Source organism: Dendrobates tinctorius, unplaced genomic scaffold, assembly GCF_039654945.1.
Source record: "Dendrobates tinctorius isolate UK_male_01 unplaced genomic scaffold, ASM3965494v1 ptg000086l, whole genome shotgun sequence".
NCBI classification, from domain to species: domain Eukaryota; kingdom Metazoa; phylum Chordata; class Amphibia; order Anura; family Dendrobatidae; genus Dendrobates; species Dendrobates tinctorius.
In genome coordinates, this window is record NW_027361754.1 from 48,727,800 (window position 1) to 48,755,336 (window position 27,537).

At 41.8% G+C, this 27,537-nt stretch overlaps 2 protein-coding genes across 4 annotated transcripts in view; one reads left to right on the plus strand and one right to left on the minus strand.

Annotated features, from left to right (window-relative positions):
* The first annotated feature begins 1,634 nt into the window (after nucleotides 1–1,634).
* Nucleotides 1,635–24,663, plus strand: CA6 (carbonic anhydrase 6). Its single transcript, XM_073585362.1, has 9 exons — nucleotides 1,635–1,929; nucleotides 5,813–5,995; nucleotides 9,342–9,490; nucleotides 9,575–9,670; nucleotides 10,535–10,601; nucleotides 11,488–11,645; nucleotides 12,660–12,783; nucleotides 21,080–21,181; nucleotides 22,960–24,663. The coding sequence occupies exons 1-9, from the start codon at nucleotides 1,839–1,841 to the stop codon at nucleotides 23,571–23,573; spliced, it is 1,584 nt and encodes a 527-aa protein (XP_073441463.1). The 5' UTR covers nucleotides 1,635–1,838; the 3' UTR covers nucleotides 23,574–24,663.
* Nucleotides 24,664–24,733: 70 nt separating this feature from the next.
* The window catches only part of LOC141097871 (solute carrier family 2, facilitated glucose transporter member 5-like), a 65,754-nt gene continuing 62,950 nt past the window's right edge, over nucleotides 24,734–27,537 (minus strand). For all 3 annotated transcript variants that reach the window (XM_073585364.1, XM_073585363.1, XM_073585365.1), the window contains 2 exons: nucleotides 25,132–25,259; nucleotides 24,734–25,040 (listed from right to left, as the gene is read on the minus strand). In XM_073585364.1, the coding sequence (XP_073441465.1) occupies nucleotides 24,801–25,040; nucleotides 25,132–25,259 (368 nt within the window). In that variant the 3' untranslated portion in view covers nucleotides 24,734–24,800. The remainder of the gene's footprint in view (nucleotides 25,041–25,131; nucleotides 25,260–27,537) is intronic.

A 27,537-nucleotide genomic window follows, 5' to 3' on the forward strand; every position in this document is an offset into this window, starting at 1 on the left:
GATGATGTGGGATATTAGGGGTAGTAGTCCAGTGGCTCTGGATGACGGAATGATGTGGGATATTAGTGGTAGTAGTCCGGTAGCTTTGGCTGATGGGATGATGTCTCCTACTGTCTCCTTCCCCACCATCCTGTAGCATGTAAGCCTGAAAGGGCAGGGTCCTCTCTCCCCTCTGTATCAGTCTGTCATTGTAAGTTTGTTTACTGTAAGTGATATCTGTAATTTGTATGTAACCCCTTCTCATATACAGCACCATGAAATCAATGGTGCTATATAAATAAATAATAATACTAATATTTTTAGGGGGAGTAATCTGGTGGCTCTGGCTGACGTGGGATATTAGTGGTAGTAGTCCGGTTGCTCTGGCTGACGGGATGATGTGGGATATTAGGGGTAGTAGTCCGGTGGCTCTGGCTGACGGGATGATGTGGGATATTAGGAGGAGTAGTCCGGTGGCTCTGGCTGACGGGATGATGTGGGATATTAGTGGTAGTAGTCCGGTTGCTCTGGCTGACGGGATGATGTGGGATATTAGGGGTAGTAGTCCGGTGGCTCTGGCTGACGGGATGATGTGGGATATTAGTGGTAGCAGTCCGGTGGCTCTGGCTGACGAGATGATGTGGGATATTAGTGGTAGTAGTCCGGTGGCTCTGGCTGACGGGATGATGTGGGATATTAGGGGTAGCAGTCCAGTGGCTTTGGCTGACGAGATGATGTGGGATATTAGTGGTAGCAGTCCGGTGGCTCTGACGGGATGATGTGGGATATTAGTGGTAGCAGTCCGGTGGCTCTGACGGGATGATGTGGGATATTAGTGGTAGCAGTCCGGTGGCTCTGACGGGATGATGTGGGATATTAGTGGTAGCAGTCCGGTGGCTCTGACGGGATGATGTGGGATATTAGTGGTAGCAGTCCGGTGGCTCTGACGGGATGATGTGGGATATTAGTGGTAGTAGTTCAGTGGCTCTGGCTGATGGGATGATGTGGGATATTAGGGGGAGTAGTCCGGCGTCTGTGACGGGATGATGTGGTATAGTAGTGGTAGTTGTCTGGTGGCCCTGGCTGACGGGATGATGTGGGATATTAGGGGTAATAGTCCAGTGGCTCTGACGGGATGATGTGGGATATTATAGTGAATGTGGCTATGCGGTGTGGGCGGGGCTCTACACTCAGCTTTATATATATAGATATAATCATTATAATTTGTTATAACTAACCGTAGTTAGTTACTATGCCTGGGCAGCGCCGAGCTCTTCAGCTAGTGTTTAATAAAGTTAGTTTTATTCACTGAATACGCTACAATAAGCTTGTTGTGCTCTTTTACAGCGTTTCTTCACTTTCTCATTGCTTTTTATGGGTGAAAAAATGCTGAAAGAAATTACATGCAAAAATATGTAAAAAAAAAAACAAAACAAAAAAAACCTGCCGCATGTGAACATAGACTAAATGTGATTTTGGGGGGAAAAAGTGGAGAGGAGAACACTGCTTCAAACTCTGTAGGCATGTGTGAACTTTGCAGTATCCAGGGCAGTGAAGTGTGCTCAGACCAGTATGTACTGGGTAGATTAACAACACAGACCAGGATGATGACACAGACCAAGCCGATAAAAGCCTGTGCTGTCTGCTGTCAATCAATACAAACCTCTTAGGGCAGCTGGTTTATTTGAACTCTGTTTCCTCTAAAGATAAAAGCCAAGTGGGTGGGGGACGACCATGTTTGCGGAGTGGGAGAGATGAACACATTTCATAGACTTTTTATTTAATTATTTACACCTACTGAGCTGAAGATTAAAAGGCAGACTGCAAATCCGATCAGTCACATACACTATCCACCAGCCATGGGGAAAACCGTGCACCTAAATCTGTGTGTGATACTGTCTGTGTGCTTCGTCATATGCCGTTCGCATGTGGTGGAGTGGACTTACCAAGGTAGGATAAGTATCAGATTAGCCTAGCAATTTTATGCTTATGATTATTATTATTTATTCTTTTATTTATTTTGTATTCATGTTTTACAACAAATAAGGCTGCATAAATCATTATGCACACAAGTTTGTCTATATAGTCTAACATAATGACGAGGGGATATGTGGACAATGTTTTCTGTATGAACTGAATATGTAGGGCACATTTATATGCCAAACATACCACTGTATGTTAAAGTTTGGGCACCCCTGGTCAAAATTACTGTTATTGTAAAAAGTTTAACAAGTTCAAGAGGAAATGATTTATAAAAGGACTAATGTGAAAAATGACGCGTTTTTACTTTGTATTATAGGCAAAAAATATTTATTTTCATCTTTTACATTTTAAAAATTACTAAAAGGAAAATAGGCCAACGCAAACGTGTGGACACCCTGCATGGTTAGTATCCAGCAGTGCCCCGCTTTGCGAGTATCACAGCTTGTAAACGCTTTTTGTAGCCGGACAAGAGTCTTTCAATTCTTCTTTAATCCCTTAACTCCCGGAGCATTTTTCGATTTTTCGTTTTTCGCTCCTCTTATTTCCAGAGCCATAACTTTTTTATTTTTCCTTCAATATGGCCATGTGAGGGCTTATTTTGTGCAGGACGAGTTGTACTTTTGAACCATGTCATTAGTTTTACCATGTAGTGTACTCGAAAATGGGGGAAAAAAAATTTCAAGTGCGGTGAAATTGCAAAAAAAAGTGCAATCTCACACTTGTTTTTTGTTTGGCTTTTTGCTAGATTCATTAAATGCTAAAAATGACCTGCCATTATGATACACCAGGTCATTACGAGTTCATAGACACCAAACATATCTAGGTTCTCTTATCTAAGTGGTGAAAAAAAAATTCCAAAGTTTGCTAAAAAAATTGCGGCATTTTCCGAGACCCTTAACATCTCCATTTTTCATGATCTCGGGTCGGGTGAGGGCTTATTTTTTGCGTGCCGAGCTGTTGTTTTTAATGATACCACTTTTGTGCAGATGCATTCTTTTGAACGGCCGTTATTGCATTTTAATGCAATGCCCCGGCGACCAAAAAAATGTAATTCTGGCATTTTGATTTCTTTCTCGCTACGCCATCTTGATCAGATTAAACCTTATTTTATTGATCGGGTGATTCTCAACGCGGAGATACTAAATGTATGTAGGTTTGATTTTTTTTTTTTTTTTTTATTATTTTATTTTGATTGGGGCAAAAGGGGGGTGAGTTAATCATTTTTGTTTTTTTTAACTTTTGGCATGCTTTAATAGCCTTCAAGGGAGGCCAGAAGCTTCCCATACTTGATCGGCCCGCTGTCAGCATTTGACAGCGGGATTTAACTAGTTAGTAGGCGTGGGCGGATCGCGATTCCGCTCTCGCCTATTGCGGGCACATGTCAGCTGTTTAAAACAGCTGACATGTTGCGGCTTTGATGTGGGCTCACCACCGGAGCCCACCTCAAAGCATGGGATACTGACCGCTGACGTACTACTGCATCAGCGGTCAGTAAGGGGTTAAAGGATTTTCATCCATTCTTCCTTGAAAAATTCTTCCAGTTCTGTGAGATTCCTGGGTCATTTTGCATCCTCTGCTATATTGAGGTCTAAGTACAGATTTTCAATGATGTTCAGATCAGGGGACTGTGAACGCCCTAGTAGAACCTTCAGCTTGTACCAGGCAACACCCTGAAACCCAGTGTCTGAAAACTAAGATTCTAATTTTGCTTTTAGTCTGTCATATTGCAAGACTCGTTAAAGGGTCGATAGTAACTTGTAGGATTGCTGCTTCCAAAAGGTGGTGCAATAGAGTTCTAGTCCGCTTCCTCTCTGAAGAGGCAATTTGCGCGATTAAATTGCTTTGAATCCTTTCTTTCCTCTGCCCGTGAAAAATTCCTTCCCCGTGCCATTGGCTGCTACACAACCCCAAAGCATGATTGATCCATCCCCATGCTTACTGGTTGGAGAGATGTTCTCTTCCTGAAATTCTGTTCTTTTTCTTCACACATACCTTTTGATCATTGAGGCCAAAGAGTTAAATTTTAATCTCATTGGTCCACAGGGCTTGTTTCCAGACTGCATCAGGCTTGTTTAGATGTTCTTTTGCATACTTCTGATGCTGAATTTTATGAGAGGATGCAGAAAAGGTTTTTTCCTGATGATTCTTAAATGAAGGCCCTAATTGTGCAGATGTCTATGAATAATACGTAGAACAGCGTACCACAACTCCACAGCCTGTTAAATTTTTCTGAAGGTCTTTTGCAGTCAAGCAAGGGGTTCTGATTTGCCTCTTTAGTAATTCTACGAGCAGCTCTCACTGAAATTTTGCTTGGTTTTCCAGACTGTATCTTGACCTCCACTGTTCCTGGTAACTGCTATTTCTAAATTACATTTTCAACTGAGGAAAGTGCAACTTGAAAACACTTTGCTATCTTCTTATAGCCTTCTCATGTTTTGTGGGCTTCCAACATTTTCATTTTCAGAGTGCTGGGCAGCTGCTTAGAAGAACTCATGGCTGCTGTTTTTTGGCCAAGGTTAGAGGAGGCTGAGTTTTTATAATGCTGGGAAATTTGCATCACCTGGCCATTCCTAATTATGAAAGTGAACAAGCCATAACCCTAACAGACTAATTAGGGGCCCATTTTACTTTTGTAATTTTTAAAATGTAAAAAATGATTGTATATTTATATTTTTTTGCCTACAATACAAAGGAAATGTCATCTTTAGCTTTAACCCTTTTAGAGATCATTTCATCTTCAACTTGCGAAACTGTTCACAATAACAGCAATTTTGACAAGCGGTGCCCAAACTTTTACAAGCCACTGTATGCTCCAGATATGTTCAGCAGTAATTCTGTATTGTTGCATGTGCCTCACATTGTGAAAGTACATATACTGAATTCTAAAAGATGGGGGTGCGTTATACTGTATGGAAGACTATGGGTAGTGCGTTACACCATATGGAGAATTATGAGGTGCACTATGCTATATGGACACGAACGGAGAGTGCATTATACTATATGGAGGACTATGGGGAGTGTATTATACTATGGGGAGTTCATTATACTGTATGGAGGACTATGGGGTGCAGTTTACTATTTGGAGGATTATGGGGCCCATTATACTATATGGATGGCTAGGTTGGGGCTATTATAATATTTGGAGGGCTATGTGGGAGCCTTTATACTTTATGGAAGGCTATGTGCGGGGCATTATACAGTGCTGTATGCAATAAATTATACAGTGTGAAGTTGTGTGGGGTCCTCCATGCTGCCAAGGCGCCATTATACTGTTTGGAGGACTAGTGGGGGGCATTATACAGTGGTGAAGTGTGCGACTGCATTGAGGGCTGTGTGGTGGGTCAGAGTTGGGGGATCATACTGTGTTGGGATCACCATAGATTACCAGGGGTAGTTGAGGTGGGGTACGGTAGGGTTATCATACTGAGCATGTGGAGGAATTCACTGTAGGGTATCATACTGTGTTTTGGGGGCACTTTTGTTGGCATTAGATCTTATGGGTGCAATGAAAGGGGAATCTAGGGCTTCCGTAGTAGGAAAATTACTTTGTAAGGACTGTAAAGTTGTGAGATATGCTCTTCTGTGAATATGATTCAATGCATGGATCAAAAATGTCTCCTATTTTTCAGTGAATACTCAGTTAGCAAAAAACACTGATATGTGAACATGTCCATAGTTTATAATGGGTGTATTTTCTTTCTGCATCTGTATAAAGTCTAATCCACTAGTACATAAAAAGGTGTATGTATATACCTCTCAATTTAGAATATACAGTACATAATTACTGATGCAGATATGTTTTTGCTAATAAGAGATTTTGTTGACTTAATGCATTATTCATTGTTTGCAGAGGGAGATGTAGATGAAGCAAACTGGGGTAAAAAATACCCCTTATGTGCCGCAACCCATCAGTCCCCCGTTGACATTCAAAGAAAGAAAGTCGTCCATAACCCTGAACTTGGACCGCTGGATTTATCCGGTTATGAAGGACCATTGCACGGACAATTCCGGATTTCTAACAATGGACATTCAGGTAAACGGATTACATTTGGGTTTTTTTTGTTTTTTTTTTTTTTAGTTTTTCACATGTGTTTGACCATAAGTTCTAACTGGTGGGGTCTCCACAAATAAAAGAAAAAAATAAGTCCAGGACACTTAATCCTGGTTAAAGAAGTGTCAAGTCTTCAACAATTCATTATACGTGTTTGTTGATGTCACTTTTTACTAATCCTTAGGGTTGTCCGGGCATAGAATATTCAAGACTTTGCTATAGGATAGGATCATTATCAGATCGTTGGGGGGGGGGTCTCACAACTGGTACCCCCACAAAGAGCGAAAGAGCAATGACTGCTGCAGAGAAATCCTAATTGGGAGGACTTCTGTAGGTTTGTTGACCTTGTTTACCCCTGTTCAATGGAGGAGTGTAAACTTATTATGAGCCCATGTTTTGGAGCAGAGTATGACCTCTTAACCATCGATCAATGTTCAGAGTAAATTTAGAAGTATTCATTCTGTTGTACTTTGTGTGCAAATGTTAGTTCAGGAAAAAGTAAACACATTACCCAAGAGACGAGTATTGGGATTCTGACCATCAATGCAGAAATCAATGGCCACAGAGTGCATAAATTCTTCTGTACTAATATTGTTTTTCTTTTATTCCCTTAGATATTATGTTTTTACTTTTCTTATTTTATTTTTATGGGCTATAAGGATGTATGGCTGATATGTAAAGTTCCTAAAAGTCCATATGGGCTCCGTGTGCCACCATATTGTGCGCCGCACCATTCTGTAGGGTGAGAATTCTTATAGTATGGCATCTGATGGAGCATGTCACAATTTCTAATGATCAGTCAGGGGAAAAAAGGATACAGCACACTGAGGTACAGAAGGGTCCTATAATAGTCTCCAGGTGCTCCTTTCTGGCTCTGTACAACTTGGAGGTTATGTCAGGTCATCATATAACCATGTACATGAGCACCATCGTTTATTGCTTTGCAGAAGGAGATCAATTAATTAAAGAAGTTGTCTCATCATAAACAGGTGAAATGGCAAAGTGCGTGTAAAAGCAAGCAACTTTGCAAAATAATTCTTATTAAAAAATCCTCTCCAATCTCAAGACCAGCGGGATTTTTCATTTTATAGTTCACTGTTCATTGCCTAGGTTACCGGACACCACTGCAGTTTATCAGAGGTGGTCGGTTTCCAAGACAAAGAGGGCAGTACTTGACACGTTTTTTGCTATATAGCTTGCAAGGTCTGCTCTGAAGCTGATCCTTCATCTCGCTACATTCAGTGCACCTGCGACCTTCCGATACTGCAGAGGCAAAGCTACCTCTGCTCGCAGAGCGGTAATGCCGCTGGTCTGAATTGTCAATCATCAGGAGAGCACTGCAGCAAAAAAGGAAGGCAGGGGAGCAGTGCGCTGCTGAAGATTGAGCAGGAGAATAACCTTTTAAGTACAACCATATAAAGGTCTTTGTCCTGTAATTATATAAAAGGACGTATCCAGACATTAAGAGGAGAGGTCCATGACAATGAAACACAAAGTGCAGCGAAATTTGTTGGTGCTATAGAAATAAAATTATTATTATAATCAGGGTTTGTATATAATGGATCCTGTGAATGCTTGGTTATAAGGTAAAATATGTGTGTGGAGAATATATATTCTATATTAGACTGGTGTTAAATTTGCCATCCAATACACCGTAGCATGGTGTAGAGCAGATTGACTTATGGTTTTTTGTATAAAGATTCTGTATGACTCATTCTGGGCTTAGGAGTCCAGTGGGCGGTCATACTCCAGATCCCCTCCCAAAAATGAGAACATAATAGAGGCACCGACTAAAGTTTTATTGCATGTAGATAAAGAATAAAAAACAAGTAATAAAAAAAAACAAAAAAAAAACTAAAAATCAGAAACCAGTGTCACCTAGAGGAATTTCACATCCCCCACCCTGACCACCAAGTCTAGCATTTAGAAAAAAAAAAAATAAGAAAACAATTAGTGGGACCAAAGCAATCATAAGTGATATAATGTTCATTGCGTGCCAGCTATGAATAAACAAGATGATACTTTATGAACAGTCATATAAACTGGATATCTAATAACACAGCATCAAAAAAGTCCCCAAAATGGGTAAAATTACAGACATTGCTCTAAAATATAAAATATCACCTAAAACAAAGGCGGTAAATATCTCCTGGACTGTAGAGGTGGCATGACAATCACATACGTATCATTTCTACAGTTGGAAGCTTCCTCAGGGGCTTCAGAGCTTGTATTTCAATAGTATCCAAACATATAAAAACAAATGAAAGCAATTTACTTAAAAGGGGTACTTCCATCTCCAAGATCCTATGTCAATGTGTAATAATAATATTTGCAAATACTTCCAATTAGAAATGTAATATAGTTCTTCTGATTCGCTATGTCACTTACCCCATGTGCAGGGCATTCTAGTAGCTTAGGTATCCATGGAGACGACCACTCAGTGACAGTTGGTTAGTTGTTTGCGGTCGTAACCATGGATATCTAAGCCATGGTAAAGCCCTGCACATGGGGTAAGCGACATAGCGAATCTGAAGAACTATACTACATTTCCTAGTGGAGGTATTTGCAAATATTATTATTGCACCTACTATGTATTGGGATAGGATCTTGGAGATGTGGAACATTATCATTAAAGTATTCCCATGACGATGTTCTGTCAAGAGCAGTGTTCTTTTGTGCTGCACAAAATATAATTTCACTTAACAAATTTAGAGTTTTGCTTGTTCATCAGGTGTTTGGCGTCCTGTTCAGACTGAAACATTAGCGTGAAACAAAAGTTCCCAGGAATGTCACAATCTTGTAGAGTAAGTGCTGCCTTAGATTTGGTTTAGGTCTACACTGATGCAGAAAAAGCCTCTTTAGGGAGTAGGATTTTGCACAGGGAATTCCTAAGTCATGTCCTCGGAATATGGCTGATAATCTGCAGATAATATATCCAAATTGAGGTGCCAAAATAAATAAGCAGAAGGCTGGTGGTACAAAGAAAAGGTCAGGAGTTGGAGAGTTTTTCAAATATGAGAACTAGGGATGAGTGAACGTGCTGGGATCAGGTGTTATCTGAGCATGCTCGGGTGCTAACTGAGTACAGCATTCTTGAAAAATATGTTTGAGTCCCCGCGGCTGCATGTCTCGTGACTTTTCTACAGCTGTAACACATGCAGTAACAACAAATTGTAAAAGTTTTTTTTTTGTGCTGTGACCACTTTCTTCTCAGGTTCATACATTGGGTTCCAAAATAGAAAAATTTATGGAAATGTGCAGCTTTATTATTAAGGTGAAAATTATCTGTAAAGCTATTTTTCCACCCTTGTATTTTTGAACCACACAGTGCAAATTGAGCTTCCACCTACAATGAAAATTTTAAAAGGACTTCCGCACGTCTACACTGCCGTACAGATGCACCTGCACTGGGGAGGGCTGGATCTGGAGACGAGCGGCTCGGAGCACACTGTCGATGGCATGAGATACATGGCAGAGGTGTGGGTCTTCATGTACGGTGCATATCTAAGGAAAATGGGTTACTTGTTGTTGAAGCTGATATCTCATTACTTGTCTCCACAGCTGCATATTGTGCACTACAACTCCGAATTATACAAGACCTTTGATGAGGCCAAAGACAAACCCAAAGGCCTCGCCGTACTTGCTTTCCTGTATGCGGTAGGTAATGGTTTAGAGTGAAACACTCGGTTGTTGAAATTGCAAGAAACCTAAATTATTTTTTTTTTTTTTTTTTTTTTTTTTATTATTATTATTTTCCTTTAAAAGGATTTGTTGACTTTAAAAATAAGTAAGGTTGGTTAAAAAATAATAAAATCTATGCCACTATGGTTTTAGCATAGGCTGCTCCCATGAGACTGGAAGTGATGACGCCCAATTCTTCAGCTGAGATGCGTGACCGGATAGGTGATAACTTATAGATTGTTCATAGAGAATGGCTGAGGCAGCGGTCGGGCATCCACCTTGCCGCTCAATTTTGTAATGGGAAAATTACCCATTTTGCCAATCGCTGTGGGACAACCACCAAACAGCAAGTTGCCACCTAGTTTGCATATAGGTGATGGCTTATTTTCACCGGACAACCTCTTTAACACTGATCACCATTTTTAATCCAGACACCACGTCATCAGGGACTGTGGCATGTATGGCTGAGCCTACCTGTCTGCCACTACAAAGAGACCTATTTGTTCTGTAGTTTGTTAGGAACCTGGAGGTCAGGCCCCACTAATCTAACATAACGGCAGGCCATCAATCTATACCATCAAAACCTATTTTAACCAACGTATTCCATAAGTAAACTGAACAATTTATGACCATATTAGTCTGACTTGATGGTAAAAGTTAGGGCTATTTTTCCATCAAAAGAATGGATCACAAAATATCCCATTGTAATATGGGCTCCGTCATGTGCTGGTGGTATCTGACACTTTCTATGGATTCGGCGCTATATCTAAGCTGAAACCATGGTGCAAGTATGAGTAATGCCTTCAATAATATATATATATATTTTTTCATTATTTTCAGGATGGCCATTTTGAAAACACTTATTACAGTGAAGTAATTTCCAAGCTGGCCAAGATCCGTTATGCAGGTACTGAACAATCAGAGGAAAAGTATAATAGAAACACGTCACCACTTCTGTTATCACCCACTCCTGGTTTTGGCTTACAAATACTGATGGAAAATACTGACCAAATACTGAACGTGTGAACGTCACCAAGAAGAAAGGCTATGTCAGCCAACTTTTTTCATAAGATATACATTATTTGTAACTTCATACCATTTGAAAATTTACATGCTACTCTCCAAAGTTTGGACTGGGTGCACATGTTGTAGCCGCATTTTCGGTTTTGTTCTTTTGTCCAATTTTCATCTGTTGGTGTTAGATAAAGTATATATAAAAAAAAATAAGGAAATGTACAAAAATGGATGTAAAACATAAATCACAGTTGGTGGTTGTAAAGTGAATACACTAATGGATTGTTTTAAAAATGGAAATTTTTATTTTTCAGTTTAGAATCAATATATGTTTTTTTATTTAACTGATATAATTTTGCTCTAGTTTTCTGGGCATGTACAGCGCAAAAAACAGGATGACCTAATGTATGACTATAGACTTTATTAATTAACAATAAATATTCTTTAAAAAAAAAAAAAAAAAAAAAAGGAACTGCCCCATCCATTTTCTTTTTGTTTTTTGACCGAATAAAAAAAGTTATGCATACTGCATTTTTTTCCATCGGCAAAAAAAGTGGATAGCAAATGGAACGGATGCAAACGGAGGGCATGTTAGAAACTTCAGGTCCTGTAAATAAATGTTTTATGCTCCACAAACTAATCTAACAATGAAAATGAAGACTGGACATGTGAACTGACTCATTAAATCAGAATATGCATCAGCCTGAAGCGTCAGCTGTTCATACACACACACTACCAAACTTCTTTTGCATACTTCCATCTGGCTTTTCTCTCTTTAGGGCAAGAAACTGAAATAAAGACCATTAACCCCTTGGCGATGTTGCCTGAAGACCTGGACAATTATTTCCGCTATCAGGGCTCCCTTACCACTCCGCCCTGTACAGAGAATGTGCTGTGGACTGTATTTGACTCTCATATCATCCTCTCTCAAAATCAGGTAAAACCTCTTACCAGCCACAGACTGATTAAGTATTGACTCCTGAGTTCCTTGTGAATTTTAATAGCGATTATATCAGTACTGATCATTCACTCTCAAATACTGCTCAAATCTGTCTACAGATCTGCCTTCAGTGAGGGTTCTAAAAGCAAGGATGGGGCAGAAAGGGAGAAAGAGCCGGAGGACACACGGGGAAACAGCTGCAGCTTCTAGTGACTACAGCATTTGAAGGAAAAACTGCTAAAAAAATTTAGTATGTGGGAATAACACAACAGTGTATCCTAAAACATTACTTGAAACTATAGTTAGACTTTAATAATAAAGTCCTAGAAAACACCTTAAAACTTTAGTCTCAACATCATTCACTTTCCTTTCTCCTTGGGCTACTTTCACACATCAGTTTTTTGCCGTCAGGCAGGATCCGGCTATTTTTAGAAAAAACGGATCCGGCATAAATTTTGGAGAACTGTAGAAACGGATCCGTTTTTTTGCTGGATCCGTCTAGCAGGTTATATCTGTTCCTGGGGGCTGGCCAATTGGATCTGAGCATGCGCAGACTTAAAAAAACCGGATGCGGTGGCTGGATCCGTCTTTTTCTGGATCCGGCGCATTCCGGCGCCCATAGACTTTCATTGTAGCAAAAACTTTTTCGCCGGAGACAACAAACGTTACAGTAGCCGTTTTTTCCAGACGCCGGAATGAGACAAGTTGCCGTAACCGGCAAAAAAACGGATGAAACGCAATGCCATCCGGCGCTAATGCAAGTCAATGGGGAAAAACTGGATCTGGCATTGCATTTTGCCGGATCCGGTTTTACAAAAAAAAGCCGGATCGCGCCTGAAGGCAAAAAACTGATGTGTGAAAGAGGCCTTACTCGTGGCTTTGGTCTTGTAGTCAGTGAAGCAGGATAGCTATAAGTTGTGTTATGGAGGCCATTGTTACTTACTGTACTTTATGTGATCAACTTGACTGTTGTCATATTTGTTCCCATTCAATCCTTTATAACCTCTGCAGATCAAACTGTTGGAGGGGACATTGCTGGATTGGCATAATAATACTTTACGTAATGATTACCGCCATACACAGCCGCTGAATGATCGTGTGGTGCATTCTTCCTTCCGAGTAAAATTGTCAAAAGGTAAGTGAACTTCGTAGCTCATGGGGTCAGTGGGGTTATTTATTTCTTCCTTGGTGAACTTGGGCAATGAAAGAGTTAATATAACTACCCTGTCTCCCATACTTCGTGCTCAGCTTCTTTAGGCTCCAGAGTTGTGACTGTTACAGGAGTTGCAAAAAATATATATTTTTTTTCCTATGTGAGTAGTTACTTTGAATTAAAAAGTTGCCCTTGGTTTCATACTGTAATTTCCATTGTTTAACCCCTTTATAGGCTCTCTACTATGCAGTTTGCAGCGTACTCCTAGGTTCTTATTTTTCTCATGTGGACGTGTTCCCTTCAGTAATACTTGCTATGTGCTGCAGTCTTCACTAGCTCTCTTGTATCAGTCCAGCTTCATTCCTGGTGACATTTCTCCATCTTTTTTTATTCCCGTATGCTGACAGAAGTGTTATTTTCCCCCTCCATTTCTCTGCAGTCTATCATGGATGTTCTCCAACTATCTGTACCCTAAGGCCTGTTTCACACTACAGTTTTTTTTACGTCAGTTGAAATCCGCCAAGGAGTAAAAAACACTGATCCGCTTCCGTGTGACAACAAACGGATGCACCGGATTCGATCCGTTTCAGCCACCAATGACTGAAATTTAAAGCAATAGGACTCTGGAAAAGGAAAGAGAGGGAGAGATCGGTATTAGAGTTGAGCGAAACGGGTCGGTCAAATTCATAAGTCGCCGACTTTAGCAAAAGTCGGGTTTCATGAAACGAAACCCGACCATAGCATGAGGTCGGCCATGAGGTCGGCGACCAGAGCGCCAAAGTTGCGTTTCAAATGATGCTTCCAGCGCCCTTTTTCAGCCAATGATGGAGGACGCACACTGTGGGCAACGTGATGACATGGGCAGCGGTCACCACCATCTTTGAGAAGGGCATGCAAGTGATTGGCTGGCTTTGTGTGGCATCACAGGGGCTATAAAAGGGCGTGCACGCCGACCGCCATCTTACTTCTGCCGATCTTAGCATAGGGAGAGGTTGCTGCTGCTGATTCTGTAGGGAGAGCGTTAGGCAGGGAAGAAGAAAAAAAAAAAAAAACTGCTTCTGTTAGCGATTTTCACTGTACAACACAACAGTTTGTGTGCATTGACAGGGGAGGCTATATTTTTGTGCATCAGCTCTGTTGGTTATTAGACTGCCTTATAAGCCTCCCTGATAGCTGCATTGCTGTTTGCACACTGCTGTGCAAACTGCTTTTTTAAAAGCAAAAATACTTTTCTTCCTCTTTTCTACCAAGTGGTCATTTTTCCACACTTTTGTGTGCAGCAGTCCTACTTATTAGGCTGCCTGCTGCCATACTTGGACAGAGAGCATCATTGTCAGCCTCCTAAAATCTCTAAGGAGATTCAAATTCTCCCCAATACTATATACACCTTGTACCTTGTCATACACCTGCCTATTTCAGCCTGTTAAATTGAGGTGTAATCTATAGTGGGCCTGAGATAATAGTTCAGCCTCCTAAAATCTCTAGGGAGCTTCCAATTCTCCCCAATACTATATATACACCTTGTACCTGGTCATACACCTGCCTATTTCAGCCTGTTAAATTGAGGTGTAATCTATAGTGGGCCTGAGTGAGATAATAGTTCTGCCTCCTAAAATCTCTAGGGAGATTCAAATTCTCCCCAATACTATATACACCTTGCCAAAATATCTCCAACCAGGAATTAATCCGCACAGCAAGAAAATGCATTCATTGTGCACATGCCTGTGTGAACTGCCACCTAAGAGTGCGTGCAGTATAAGAAGTTCTCCATAGACCGGGGTGCCACTCCAAAGCACTAGGCACAACAACTTCACCAAAAAACAAATACAGCTGGCACTCACCGGTTAAAATCTTCTTTATTCTATTTCTTTAAAACATCGGCATAGGGAAGATGGGAGCAGGAGTGGATATGACGACAGCTGTTTTGCGCTGCAGTGGCGCTTCTACTCGTCTCAGAGGGGAGTGAGCCCAGTCTCACCTCTTAACAGAGGGAGACAATCAAACCCCACCCCCACTGCTTCAACACACATGCAGCAATTGCCAGAGGCATTGTATGGCAAACAGGCTTCTCTTTGGTGTCGATTGATGTGGAAAGCCTATACACGAGGATCCCCCAGGATCTGGGTATTGTAGTTTTGAGGAGGATTTTGGGGTCTTTAAAGAGAAGCGACAGGTTTGTCAATTTTGTATGCGAAGGGGTTGATTTTGTTTTAAAACACAATGCGTTTAAGTTTGAAGACGCATGGATTTTACAATGCACTGGGACCGCGATGGGAACTCTAGTTGCTTGTACTTCCACGAACCTCTTTCTAGCTCTGTTGGAGGAGGACTATGTGTACAATGTGGGGAACAATTTTCTGAGACATATCAGACTTTTTGTGCGCTATGTGGACGATATAGTCATGATATGGGACAGACCCCATCAATCATTTGATGAATTTGTCCAGTACCTAAATAAGTCCAATGGCATGAATGTCGTTCACGTCTAGATATGGAGGCCTTAACCTCTATAATTTTTTTTTCTTTTTTTTTTGATGTACAGATCAGTGTTGTAGATGGTGAGTTGCAGACCAAGGTATTTTGTAAACCGTCCGCCACAAATGCCGTTCTTCGGTTTGATAGCTTCCATCCAAATCATGTAAAACGGTCTCTCCCTTATAGCCAATTATTGAGATTGAAGAGGATTAATAATACCCAGGAAGGTTATAATCAGCAAGCTGAGGAATTATGTGATAGGTTCCGTTGTAGGGGCTATCCTAATGGTCTTCTTAATGAGGCTAGGGCTGATCAGGCAGGAGGTCGCAATCGTATTCCTGCCCGTGGATCTGAAGAGATTTGTTTTTTTTGTTTGTGGCCCTATGGATGGGGTTATACGATCTGCCATTCGCAGGAACTGGCATATTTTTGGAGCGTGATAAGGATATCATAGAGGTGGCAGCAGGGGGTCCCATTATTTCCAATAGACTGGGTACTACCTTGGGTGACATAGTAGTAAAAAAACGGATGGTGAAGAAACAAAGTAATTGGTTAAGCAAGAGTGTCCCACATGGTAATTTTAAGTGTGGACATTGTCCATTCTGTAGTTACCATATTGTAGATAGAACACTGTGCATCGGGGGAGTGTCTCATGATGTTAAGGATTTTATCACCTGTAAAACAACTCACGCGGTTTGTTTTATGTTGTTGTAAAGCTTTTTACATCGGTAAGACCATTCGCCCCCTATATGTGAGATTTAGGGAGCATTATAATTCGGTTGGATCAGGTAAAGGTGTCCCATGCCTAACTAAGCATGTCAGGGAATCTCATGGAGGAAATCCAGAGGTACTCTCTTTTGCTGGCTTGGAAAGGGTGTCTCTTCCAGTGCAAGGGGGAGATTTACATAAACTTCTATTGAAAAGAGAGGCTATATGGATCATGCGCACTCGGGCACAAGAATCTGCTGGTCTAAATGAGAGATTGGATATGTCTGTTTTCCTATAATAAGCTTTCATGATTGTATGTTTTTTTTTGTTTTTTTTCTAAAATATTTTAACTGTCATTGATAATTGCTTCATATGTGTTGAAGCAGTGGGGGTGGGGTTTGATTGTCTCCCTCTGTTAAGAGGTGAGACTGGGCTCACTCCCCTCTGAGACCAGTAGAAGCGCCACTGCAGCGCAAAACAGCTGTTGTAATCTCCACTCCTGCTTCCATCCTCCCTATGCCGATGCTTTAAAGAAATAGAATAAAGAAGATTTTAACCGGTGAGTGCCATCTGTATTTCTTTTTTGGTGAAGACTATACACACCTTGTACCTTGTCATAAACCAGCCAATTTCAGCCTGTTAAATTGAGGTGTAATAGTGGGCCTGAGATAATAGTTCAGCCTCCTAAAATCTCTAGGGAGATTCAAATTCTCCCCAATACTATATACACCTTGTACCTTGTTTTAAAGTACCATATAGCTGGTGGTATTTTGGGTACATTTTCCCAAAAATGAGGAAGTATGGTGGAAGTGGGCGAGGGTTGCCAGCTGGTACTGATGGTGGTGGTGGTGCATCTTCTGGTAGTGGCAAAAGCACAATAGCAGCTAAGGCAGGAGGTGTTGAGCCTGCGTCATGGTCTGGCTCCGGAAGGCCTGGAAGGCTACCTTTTCTGGGAGTAGGTTAACGGCTTTTAAATCCGGAGCATCAGGAACTGGTTTTGGCTTACATTGCCGAAACAGACTCCAGCTAATATGCCCTCCTCTTCTGAAGTTTCAAAAAATGCAAGCACTGAGTCGTCAAGTGCTGGCTCCTGGTCAGGAAGAACCCCTTTTGCTTGTGTCCTTCACCCCCACCAAAAGTGAATGATGCAGTAGGCTACACTTCACATTAGTCCATGTAGCTCTTTCTCACATACCATGCCTGGGTTATCAAGTCAAATCGTGAATTCCCCAGTCCAAGGTGAATCTGACATGGGGTGTGAGTGGCCAGCCAGGGCAGTGGGGTTAATCGGTACCGGGCCGGTGTCTCAGAGGGATGTTTCACGGTGGTGGTGACCCGGTCCATGGCCCTGGGCGTCCATGCAAAGGGGTGAATAACGTTTATAGCTGAATGATACGTGACGCCACCTGTGGTTTCTGATCAGATTGACCAGCGCTGCAGTGTCGCTTCTCTGGGACAGATGTTGTGGTGCAGCTAAGATGTAGAAGCCCTGCACAGGTAGGGCCGTAGTCGCAGGGCAGATGAAGGAGTTGGTAGATCATAGATGGTGTGCGCCAGGCGCAGGAGAAAGATGACAGTCGTGCAGTTCCTTTACCTGTACTTGGTAAGTGCCGTCCAGGACCCAGAGTACAGATGGAGAAGGAGTTGGTCAGCCTGGAAACAAATTAGGAATTTTCTCTCTGCAGATAGGTAGTGTGGCCTCCGTTCTAGCGCTTATCTAAGGTATTCGCAGTACTGAGTTCACTGAAGTTTCCCCTGTTGACTCTCTTTTGGAACTTTCTCGTATGGCAGGCAGCCGTAGCCTTTTCCTTCTGGCTCACACACTGCTGGGGCCTCCGAGCCTTAGTTGGGAACAGAGCATTTACAGCTGCTACTTCCTCCATTTTCTGCTGCTAGACCGTCAGTGTCCCTACAAACTCGGAGACCGGAATCCGGACCATGCGCTCCAGCTAGGAGTGAGCCTTAACTCTGCTCATCCTCCAGCTCTCCTTCTCACGTCCACACACTTCCCCTTCCCTTCACAGACTGCCCTAACTTCCCTCCTCCTGACCACAGAGAGCAGCTCCTCAGCAGTCAGGTTCAGAGCTCTTCCTGCTGGCCTGGAGTAGGAACTGTGTTGTGTGTTGGTTTAACTGTTAGAGAGATCCTTTGTTGCTCCCAAGCATGATATCACACTCCCTAGGAGGAAGGTAATGCCACTGTGGCGACCGTACTCCTGGGGGCGCCACAAGTGCACTGATGCCCAGCCACTGCTAGATGATTCTGCTGGTACATTGACCCAGACCACTACATTCTCCTCGCACTCTACACAGCCAGAATCTGACCCTGATGAAACTCCGGTTCCCCTTCCCACATACTATACCACCTTACACGGTGACAAAGAGGAAGGTGCAGATGAAAGTGCAGGTTCCTTGAGCAGGTGGGGGGGCATACTTGTGGGTGATGGCTCTGGCACAGGGCCCCTCATAGTATGCAAAAGTGTCTCTGCCGCCGTCAGACACACCGCCGTACTATGAGGGGCCCTGTGCCAGTGCCGTCGCCAACGAGTGGGCCCTCCCTGCTTGCTCAGGATCACAGCACTTGCAAAGTTGAAATACTTACCTCTCCCCGCTCCACCGCCGTGACATCTTCCGCATTTCCTGACAATGACATTCTAGTCACAGAGTGCGATGACATCACATCTGTACGCCCTCTGCCTAAACAGTCCAAGTGCAGTGAGATGGAAGATGGGGACGACGAGGAGTCCAGACTAGTACAGGGATTCCCTAGCGAGGGGGCTTATTTAATTGTTTTAAAGGTTGGGAGCAATTTTTGGGCAGCACTATACTCTGGAGAATGATATACGGGGCCCACCATACACTGGAGCATTCTAAAGATGGACATCAGACACTGGAGCAGCATTTACAGGGCCCATTATACACTGGAACATTAGAAATGGGGCCCAATATATATGGAGCATTATTTGGGCCCATAAGACAGTGGAGCTTCATCCATGGGGACTAACATATACTGTAGCATTATGTGGAGCTCATCATATACTGTATCGAACATTATATGGGACCAATGATTCTGTATGGAGAAATATATGGGCCTCATTACTCTGTATGGTGCACTATGCAGGGGCCATAATACTGTATGGAGTAATATACTGTCCGTTTTTGGAGCTATTGGAGAATTTAAAATGGATATCAGTCATGTGATGTAAGAAGTGAAGTATTTTTCATTGTACTATGCTGCTATTTCTGTGCCGTTTCAGAGTATCATGAATGGTGGCATGTGTTAAAGGAGCCCAGTGACACTCTCTGGCCCTGGGCCCCCAAAAATCTGGAGCCAGCCCTACCCCCCCCCCACAACTTTAGCCAAATAACCCCCAGTTTTCAATGCCTAACTATTATAAAGTAAATTAAGGTTAACAAGCTTAAGTAATGAGAATTGATGTTTTTGGCATTAAAATGGGCACTGTAGGTGTGTTTCCTGTCCTCCACTCACTGCCGACTTTTCTTCCCCATTGACTTGCATTGGGTTTCGTGTTTCAGTCGGCCTTCGACTTTTCACGATAATCGGCCGATTGCGTTCGACCCGACTTTTGCGAAAGTCGGGTTTCATGAAACCCGACTTGACCCGAAAAAAGGCAAAGTCGCTCATCTCTAATCGGTATAAAAAGGCGGATCCGTTGGAAACGAAAAAAACGGATCCGCCAAAAAAAAATGGCGGATCTGTTTTTTTTGCAAAACGGCGGATTTTGACTGTCAAACAACTGAAGTGTGAAACAGGCCTAATACACATCCATCCTATCTATATAAATGACACCCTCTCTTCCTCGTGTCTTTCCTCCCTGTTTGAACTAAGATATAGTACAGTCTGTGATGTGCCCTTAACTCGGTAATCTGCAGGGCACATTTCCTTCTCTACTCTGATAACAATGAGAAAAGAGATTTGAGCACAGACCAGAGCAGTGTTCTGTCAGCATCTACGTCAGAAGCAGCAATATAGCCAGCTACGTGAAGGAGTTACACGTAGTACAGTCTGTGTGATCTGCCCTCTGTAAAAATCTGAATGCTTTCTACCCTTCTCTCGGTAATCTACAGAGCAAATTTTCCACTCTACTCAGAACTGATCTTGGCTTTGTTCAAATCTCTTTTCTCATTGTTATATCAGCATCAACAGCAGTACAGCCAGCTACGTGAAGGAGTTACACAAACTGTCCTGCAGTCAAATGATAGAATCCTAGTAATAAAAACTGCTTAAAATGTGATTTCATTTGCATTAAGGAAGCAAACAATAAAAATTTAGTGTGATCATGTTTATAACCTCCTTAGTGTTTTATACCTCCAGGGTACTAACTTTTTAATTACCTTAGAATAGGAGGTTGTATTATAGAAAACTCTTTTAAAGTGCGCTATTAGTGTGGAGTGTCTCAATCACTGGCAAGTGTGTAACTGTTCACTTCCCATACCATAGTTCTGCAGATGGGATTAAAACTAAGCACAAAATTCCTGATCACTGGGAGTGAAAACCTTGTAAGGCTATGTGCACACGCTGCGGTTCTGCTGCGGTTTTGGCTGCAGCAGTTCTGCAGACAGTGTACAGTAGCATGTTATCCTATGGGATTTACAATTTTCTGTGCACATGCTGCGGATTTTTAACTGCGGAAAAGCTGCAGTTTTGAATCCGCAGAAAGAAATGACATGTCAATTCTTTTCTGCGGATTCTGCTGCGGTTTACCATCTCCTCCATTGTAGAGGTGATAAACCGCAGGGGAAAACTGCAGGCCAATCCGCAGGTAAAACCGCAGGTCGTTTTACCTGCGGTTCCGCAGATAACAAATCCGCAGCGTGTGCACATAGCCTAATGAGTTTATCTATGGGGGACCCTATTAACAAACAGGAATTGCAAATAGACTACAGCCCCCGTAAAGTTAATTGAGTGCTATTGTACTTTCACCATATGCAAACAGGAACCTTAGTTATCTGCACACTAATATCTATAAATTCTAATTACGATGTTACTCTTTAAACTGTGTAATATTTTGTATGTATGGCAAAGGTGTGTTATCGGTCATTGTAGGAAGATGTTTGATTGTATTTCCTCTCAGAAATGTGCCAGCAAGAGATCACCACTAAACTGACCCAAATTGAGTCTGAAATTTTAGATGTGAAAAAGAAGGTGGGGAATGACCTGCCAAAAGGTCGTGTAGGTGAGAAATACTCCAATGCATTTACAATGTGACTGTGATCTGTTGCACATTCATATATACCGTATTTAAATTTATAATTTTGTATTTGGGCAGCACACACCTTGTCGGACTAGGGTGGAACAGGCCCACCATTAATATTGCCTCTGGGTCCCAATATTTGACTTCACAAAATTATATTACCCCATTCACAAATTTGGCTATGCTTCTACTGTATATAATAAGGTAGTTTAATGAATGAGATGTTGCCTTTGTCTGTACATAGAGAATCAAGTGTATTGTGGCAATCACTGCTCAAATAGAGGGGTGTGGAGCCCACTCCTGTACATATGGGGGCCCACCAGGGAATTCACCTATTCCACAGAGGGCCAGTCCGATCTTGAGCATGGATGGCATCTGTGTGCTGTACTTTCACATTACAGAATCTTTGTTTGAAATAGATGCGTTTGGTCTGTGAATCCAACCAAATCCAGACACTCTTTTTGGCTACTTCTTGCAGTCTTTTTTTTTTTTTTTTTTTTTTTTTCTGTAAAAACAACATCAGGCTGTTATATGTAAAAATAAAAACTGGACTAATAAGTACAAAAAGTTGGGAAAACAGTACTTCAAATATTGCTCTTTGCAGACGCTTCGATATAAAAAGATGGGGTTGGGGTCTGTACATGTATTGTTTCCTAAAACAGGAAGTTAGTCTGTGTGAAGCCTCTGTGGCCAGTGTGCAAATTGGGTGATTTCTTTTTTTAAATCTTTAATACAGAATGTGAGATATTGAACAAAAAATAATTACCAACATTTTTCCTTTTCTTATAGAGCTATTTTTTTGGTGATTTAGCAACGTTGTTTTTTCAATTTTGCTTGAAAATATAAAATTAATATGATTCAGATCTTCAAAAAAATACCCAACATGGAACCATACGTCCACACTCTTTTGACTCTTGTGCCTTCTTGTACAGAGAGTAGTCTATAAACAAATTCCCCATGAATTCACTTGGCTTTGTTGATTTGGAGACCAATACAAAAATCACTGAAGATTCTTGGCGTTTGTGACGCATTATCTCAGATTTAGAAAAAAAAATGGCTTCAAAGCTAGGATAATTTGGATAACATGCAGTTTCATACTTGCTTAACCTGGGGTGTCAACTCTTTAGCACTTGTCATAGGGTCTTTTAGCAGCTGTTGCCATAGATCTTTTCCCAGTGCTTTAGTCTTAAAGCTCCAGTCATGGTGATAAGAGTAAAATTGAATCTTCTCTGTGACTGTTCCAAGGATTCTCTGAGATTACTTCTATGTTAATAAAAAATATCTTGTGCATACTTTTCATAAACCATGCGTTCGGACTAGAACTGGGTCCCACAATCTGCAAAAGAATTTGGTTCAAGTCCAAAATATGTTGTGCCTAACTTGCCATATGTATCACAGTTGAATGCCCTAAAAAGTTGGGCAACAAGATCCCAAAAAACGATCTACATCCCACTCCTGCAGCCCTTCTTATTTTAAATGTACTTATATGTCACACCGCCATCTTAGTTTTGCCACCCCAGGCACTTGCCTTCAGGTTCCGACTAACTGAAAGCAAAACTGGAACGACACACATAATTTAAAGCTTAGCCAGCTTAAAATAGGTTTACTTGAAATATTTTTTCTACCATAATGTTAGTTATTATTTATGGCTTCTGCTCCTCATACTTACCAGCTGGTTTCTTCATTTTTGCATTTTATGTCAAGGAACCTGTTATAATTCTAAAGACTGACTACATCTCAATGTGTTTTTTCTCACATAGGTTTTCCTGCAGTTCCACAATATCCTTCTTTCTATTTTTCCAGTAATCACCCAGCTGCCCATGTGGAGGTTCAGCTTCTTAGACCCTTAAAGTTGACTGAATTTACCCTGTGTATGTGGGTGAGAACCAGGCAGGAACGCATTCAGAAAGTGTTTTCTTATGCCACTACGAATAGTGACAATGAACTGGTCTTGAGCGTGGGGTCTGGAATACATCTATGGATCGGGGGGGAATCTGTTGATTTTAATATACATCACACGTCCGAAGATTGGGTTCATTACTGTGTACAATGGGAATCTTCTTCTGGGAAGAGTGATCTCTGGGTGAGTGGGCTTCAAGGAAAAGAAAAACATCTCCAGAAAGGATATGACATTAAACCTGGAGGTCTAGTTCTTCTTGCAAAAGACAGATTTGATCTCTTGGGACTTTTTAATTACAGCTTTATTGGAAGGTTAAGTCAACTTCACCTCTGGAGTCGCCATCTAAGTGCTGAAGAGATTGCTGCGCTAAGTAAATGTCAAACGTCAGGACCAAGGGGAGACGTAATATCCTGGGGAGAGACCTCCATGATTGCATCTGGCGGGGTCATCCTTGAGGCAGATAATAGCTGTTAAATCCTTTTATAATACTATATGCTATTAGTTCCGATCTCTGCAGAAGATTGTGACTTAAACAAGACCTGTCACTTGCGATAAATATGTAAATTCTTTTTTACCTGGAATAAATCCCTCCGTTCTCCTGAATCTGGTGCTTTTTTGTCTTGTTCCTGTGCCTCTCTATTCCTAAGATATGGCCCATTTTCCCTGTATATAAATCTAGACTTCTTAGCTAACTGGGCGTATTCCTCAAGAAGATGGATACCTACAGAGGAATAGAGAACCACGCCCACTTGCCTAAAAAGAGTTAGATTTATATACCAGAATTACGGGGCCATAGCGCAGGAACAAAAGAAAAAATGCCAGATTCAGGAGAACAGCAGCATTTACAGCGGGTAAAAAAAAAAAATTATAAAAAAAAAATCCCTTTTTTTGGCACGTTACAGGTAACCTGTCTCATTTGAACTAGGTGTCAAATCTGCGAGCTGGAGACTGTTGACCTGAAGGAGCAGAGCATGTTGATAAATAATTTTGAAAATATATTCAAAAATACATAATTTATGTATTCAAATCTGATTGTTTTCGGGTTAGGAGTCCAGTGGGCGGTCCTTATCAGTGATTGAAAGGGAAAAAATGCAGCTTATTCTGATAATCAATACAATATTCTTAGAAATAATCAATTTTCTCTTTAACTTGGTACCCAGACAACAATCTCAAGCTGACACGTTCCCTTTAATTCCACTTTAATAGGGGTACCTTATTTATCTCTCATCCAGTGCAATATGTGCTTCCATTTTTTTCATCAAACTATTAAAAGATCATATCTTCCCTTATAAAATGTATTATCCAAATTATTAATATCACATGGACTAGCGATGATTTACCGTACTTTTTACTCTACTAATTCTAAGGTCATTTAAGATTTCATTTTAAGAAGTTAATTTATTATAATATAGTGATTGTTGAAAAACAGAAAGTGAAGCTCAAATAGCTGCAATGAGGATGACTAACTATCCTTTTGGGGTACAGAATCAGGATATGACCACAATCTTTGCACCTGTTACAATTATGCCATTGTTTAAACAATAAAAAAAATTTTCTAAAAGTTTCCATCTTGTGTTTTTTTTTTTTTTTTTTTTTTTTTTTACGGATCACATCAAAATAAAGCAAATGAAGTGTTATCATGTTTAAAAACACTTTATAAAAAGTTTCATATGAATGTTTTACACTATGGGGTACAGATGATCAGAGAGGGGTGTTGAAGGCAATATCTGATTTCTCCAGTGTGGTGTCCTTTATCGCTGGGTTCAGATCCTGGATTTCTTTGCTGTCCGTTTTTTCGTCAAGTCCATTTTTCTTTGCCATAAGTTGACTGATTTCCAAAAATGTTTTACCCTTCGTTTCGGGAACCACAAAAAATATGAAGAGGAAAGTCGCTAAACAGATTGCAGCAAAAAGGATGAAACAGTAGGAACCTAATCCTTTCTGCAACAAAATAAAATCAAGTGATCAATTAAGAAAACATTGAAGACTTTTTAATACATTTTTTTAGTAAATATTGCAAAACAGAACTCACCCTCAGGAACTCAAAAATGAGTCCAACTGTGAAATTGGATAGCCAGTGTACACTGCCAGCCACCATAAAGGCTGCAGGGCGGGAGGCCTGACGAAACATCTCAGTGGTGACAACATAGGGGATGGGACCTGGAACCAGACAATAGATGTCATAACTATCTAGGACATTATGCCACCCTTAAAGTGATTGTCTACCTTTTGTAGACCATGGTTTTTTTTTTTTTTTTTTTTTTTTTTTTTTTCTTATCTGCATGTATTTGGGGCTAAAAATCAGTTTTGCAATTGGGTTTAATTAAAAATATTGAACCATATGCTGGTTATAGCCTCAGCATTGCACAGTCTATTATTGGCTGCAGAAGGAGTTAACTGAGAATCCATCAGTGAGCTCATTCTAAACATCTGTCAGGATAGTTTGCTAATCTTTTGTCTTTTTATGCTCTTCTGTACTGATTTATGACCATAGACCACTTCAAAATTGAATGCAGGAAAGTAAAATCTGTAAAAGCCAAACTGTGCAACATTTGTAAAGAAACCTAAGGGTGTGTGCAGACGCTGCGGAATCCGCTGTGGATTAATCCGCACGGATTTTGCAAAAACCGCAGTTAAACCGCAGGTCAAAAGACCTGTGGATTATCTGCGGTTTTGACTGCGGTTTGGTCCTGCGGATTCACCATCTCCACAATGGTGGAGATAGGAACCCGCTGCGGATTCCGCAGAAAGAATTGACATGTCAATTATTTCTGCGGTTTCAAAACCGCAGCAAATCCGCGCGGATTTTTCCGCAACGTCTACACAGCGTGTTTTTTTTTTTTTTTTTTTTTTACCATTCACTTGAATGGTACTGTACACCGCAGCTAAAACTGCTGCGGGTCCGCAGCGGCCAAAAACGCTGCGGAAACGCAGCAGAATCTGCAGCGTGTGCACATACCCTAATTGCAAAAAATATTTTTATCTTCAAATAAATGCACTTAAGAAACAAAAATTGTCCTTAGGCTAGTTTCAGACTAACGTTTTTGCTCGCAGCGCATGGCCGCTGCTAAGTCCCGCCCCTGTTGCGCCCCCTCCGGTCATTTCCTCCTAGTGTCGCACATCGCTGCATGCAATCTGCACACCCTATCTTTAGCATAGGGTGCGCAGACCGTGCGCTAGTAGGATTTTGCGTGTGCTGCGCCCTTTTGACGGTGCTCCAAGCGGACCAAAATGCAACATGGTGCGTTCGGCACACCGTCAAAAGGGTGCAGCGCATGCAAAATCCTACTAGCGCACGGCCAGAACGCGGTCTGCGCACCCTATGCTAAAAATAGGGTGTGCAGATTGCATGCAGCAATGTGCGCCACTAGGAGGAGATGACCAGAGGGGGCAGGGCTTAGCGGTGGCCGTGCGCTGCGGGCAAAAACGCTAGTCTGAAACTAGCCTTAATAAGAGAAACTAGTACAAGGAAAAAGGGAGAAATGTCTATACGGTAGCATCCAATCTGGTTCTACCTCCATGTTTCTCCTCGGAAAAATAGCGGCAAATATTAAGGTTTTTAACCAAGATTTTGGGTCTTTTCTAGAAACACTGAGTCTCCTTTTATTGTAGATTTAGGCTCCAATTCTCATGTGGCTCTCTGGGTACTGCAACTTGTCTTATTCTTTTGGTTTTTAAATTCACAAACCCCAATTAATATTGTACTATCTTACTATTGAACCTAAAGACCTGAAATATCTTCTAATCCACATAGTTATTACTAAAGCCAGTTGAAGAATATGAACATATGCTAGGGATATATACTTTTCCATTTAAGTAATTTTTTTTTTTTCCTCTTCGCCACGACAGCACCCACTGAGAGAGGGGATCCGCCCCAGGAACAGGAAACCTACAGAGAGATAAATGGGGCGGTCCCCCTCGCTCCCTCAGTTTGGTTTCCTGTTCCTAGGAAGGAACCCGCAGGAGAGGATACCTGGTCTGGTAGCCGCCTGCGTGCATAATATGAGCAGCAGGGGCCCCAGGACTGGAGGCAGCGTCGGGCGGAGAGGTGATGTTCCTCCCCCCCCCCCCCCCCCCCAGAGCTGGTAATGCGGGTGAGGCCGGAGGTAAGAAGGTGCCAAGGCTCACTGAGGGGACAGGGGCGTATACCCCCCCCAGGAAGGGGACGAACGCATTACACAATGCCATTAGGCATATCAGGGACCCCCTCCCCCCGAGGGAAGCAGAAGAGCCTGAGCGTTTGTGCCAGGCAGCGCTACCGGAGGTCATACCTGGAGGGGTTAACGTGTGGGCCCGTGGTGTCACTGTCGGGGCCGCTGCATCAGCGCTTCCAGCGGCGCTCCCAGGCAGGCAACCCGGAAGTAAGGGTATGGAGGCCTTCCGGGATCAATGCAGGAGGCGGCGCTCACGGGAGAACGCCCGCGCATGCGCAGAAGGG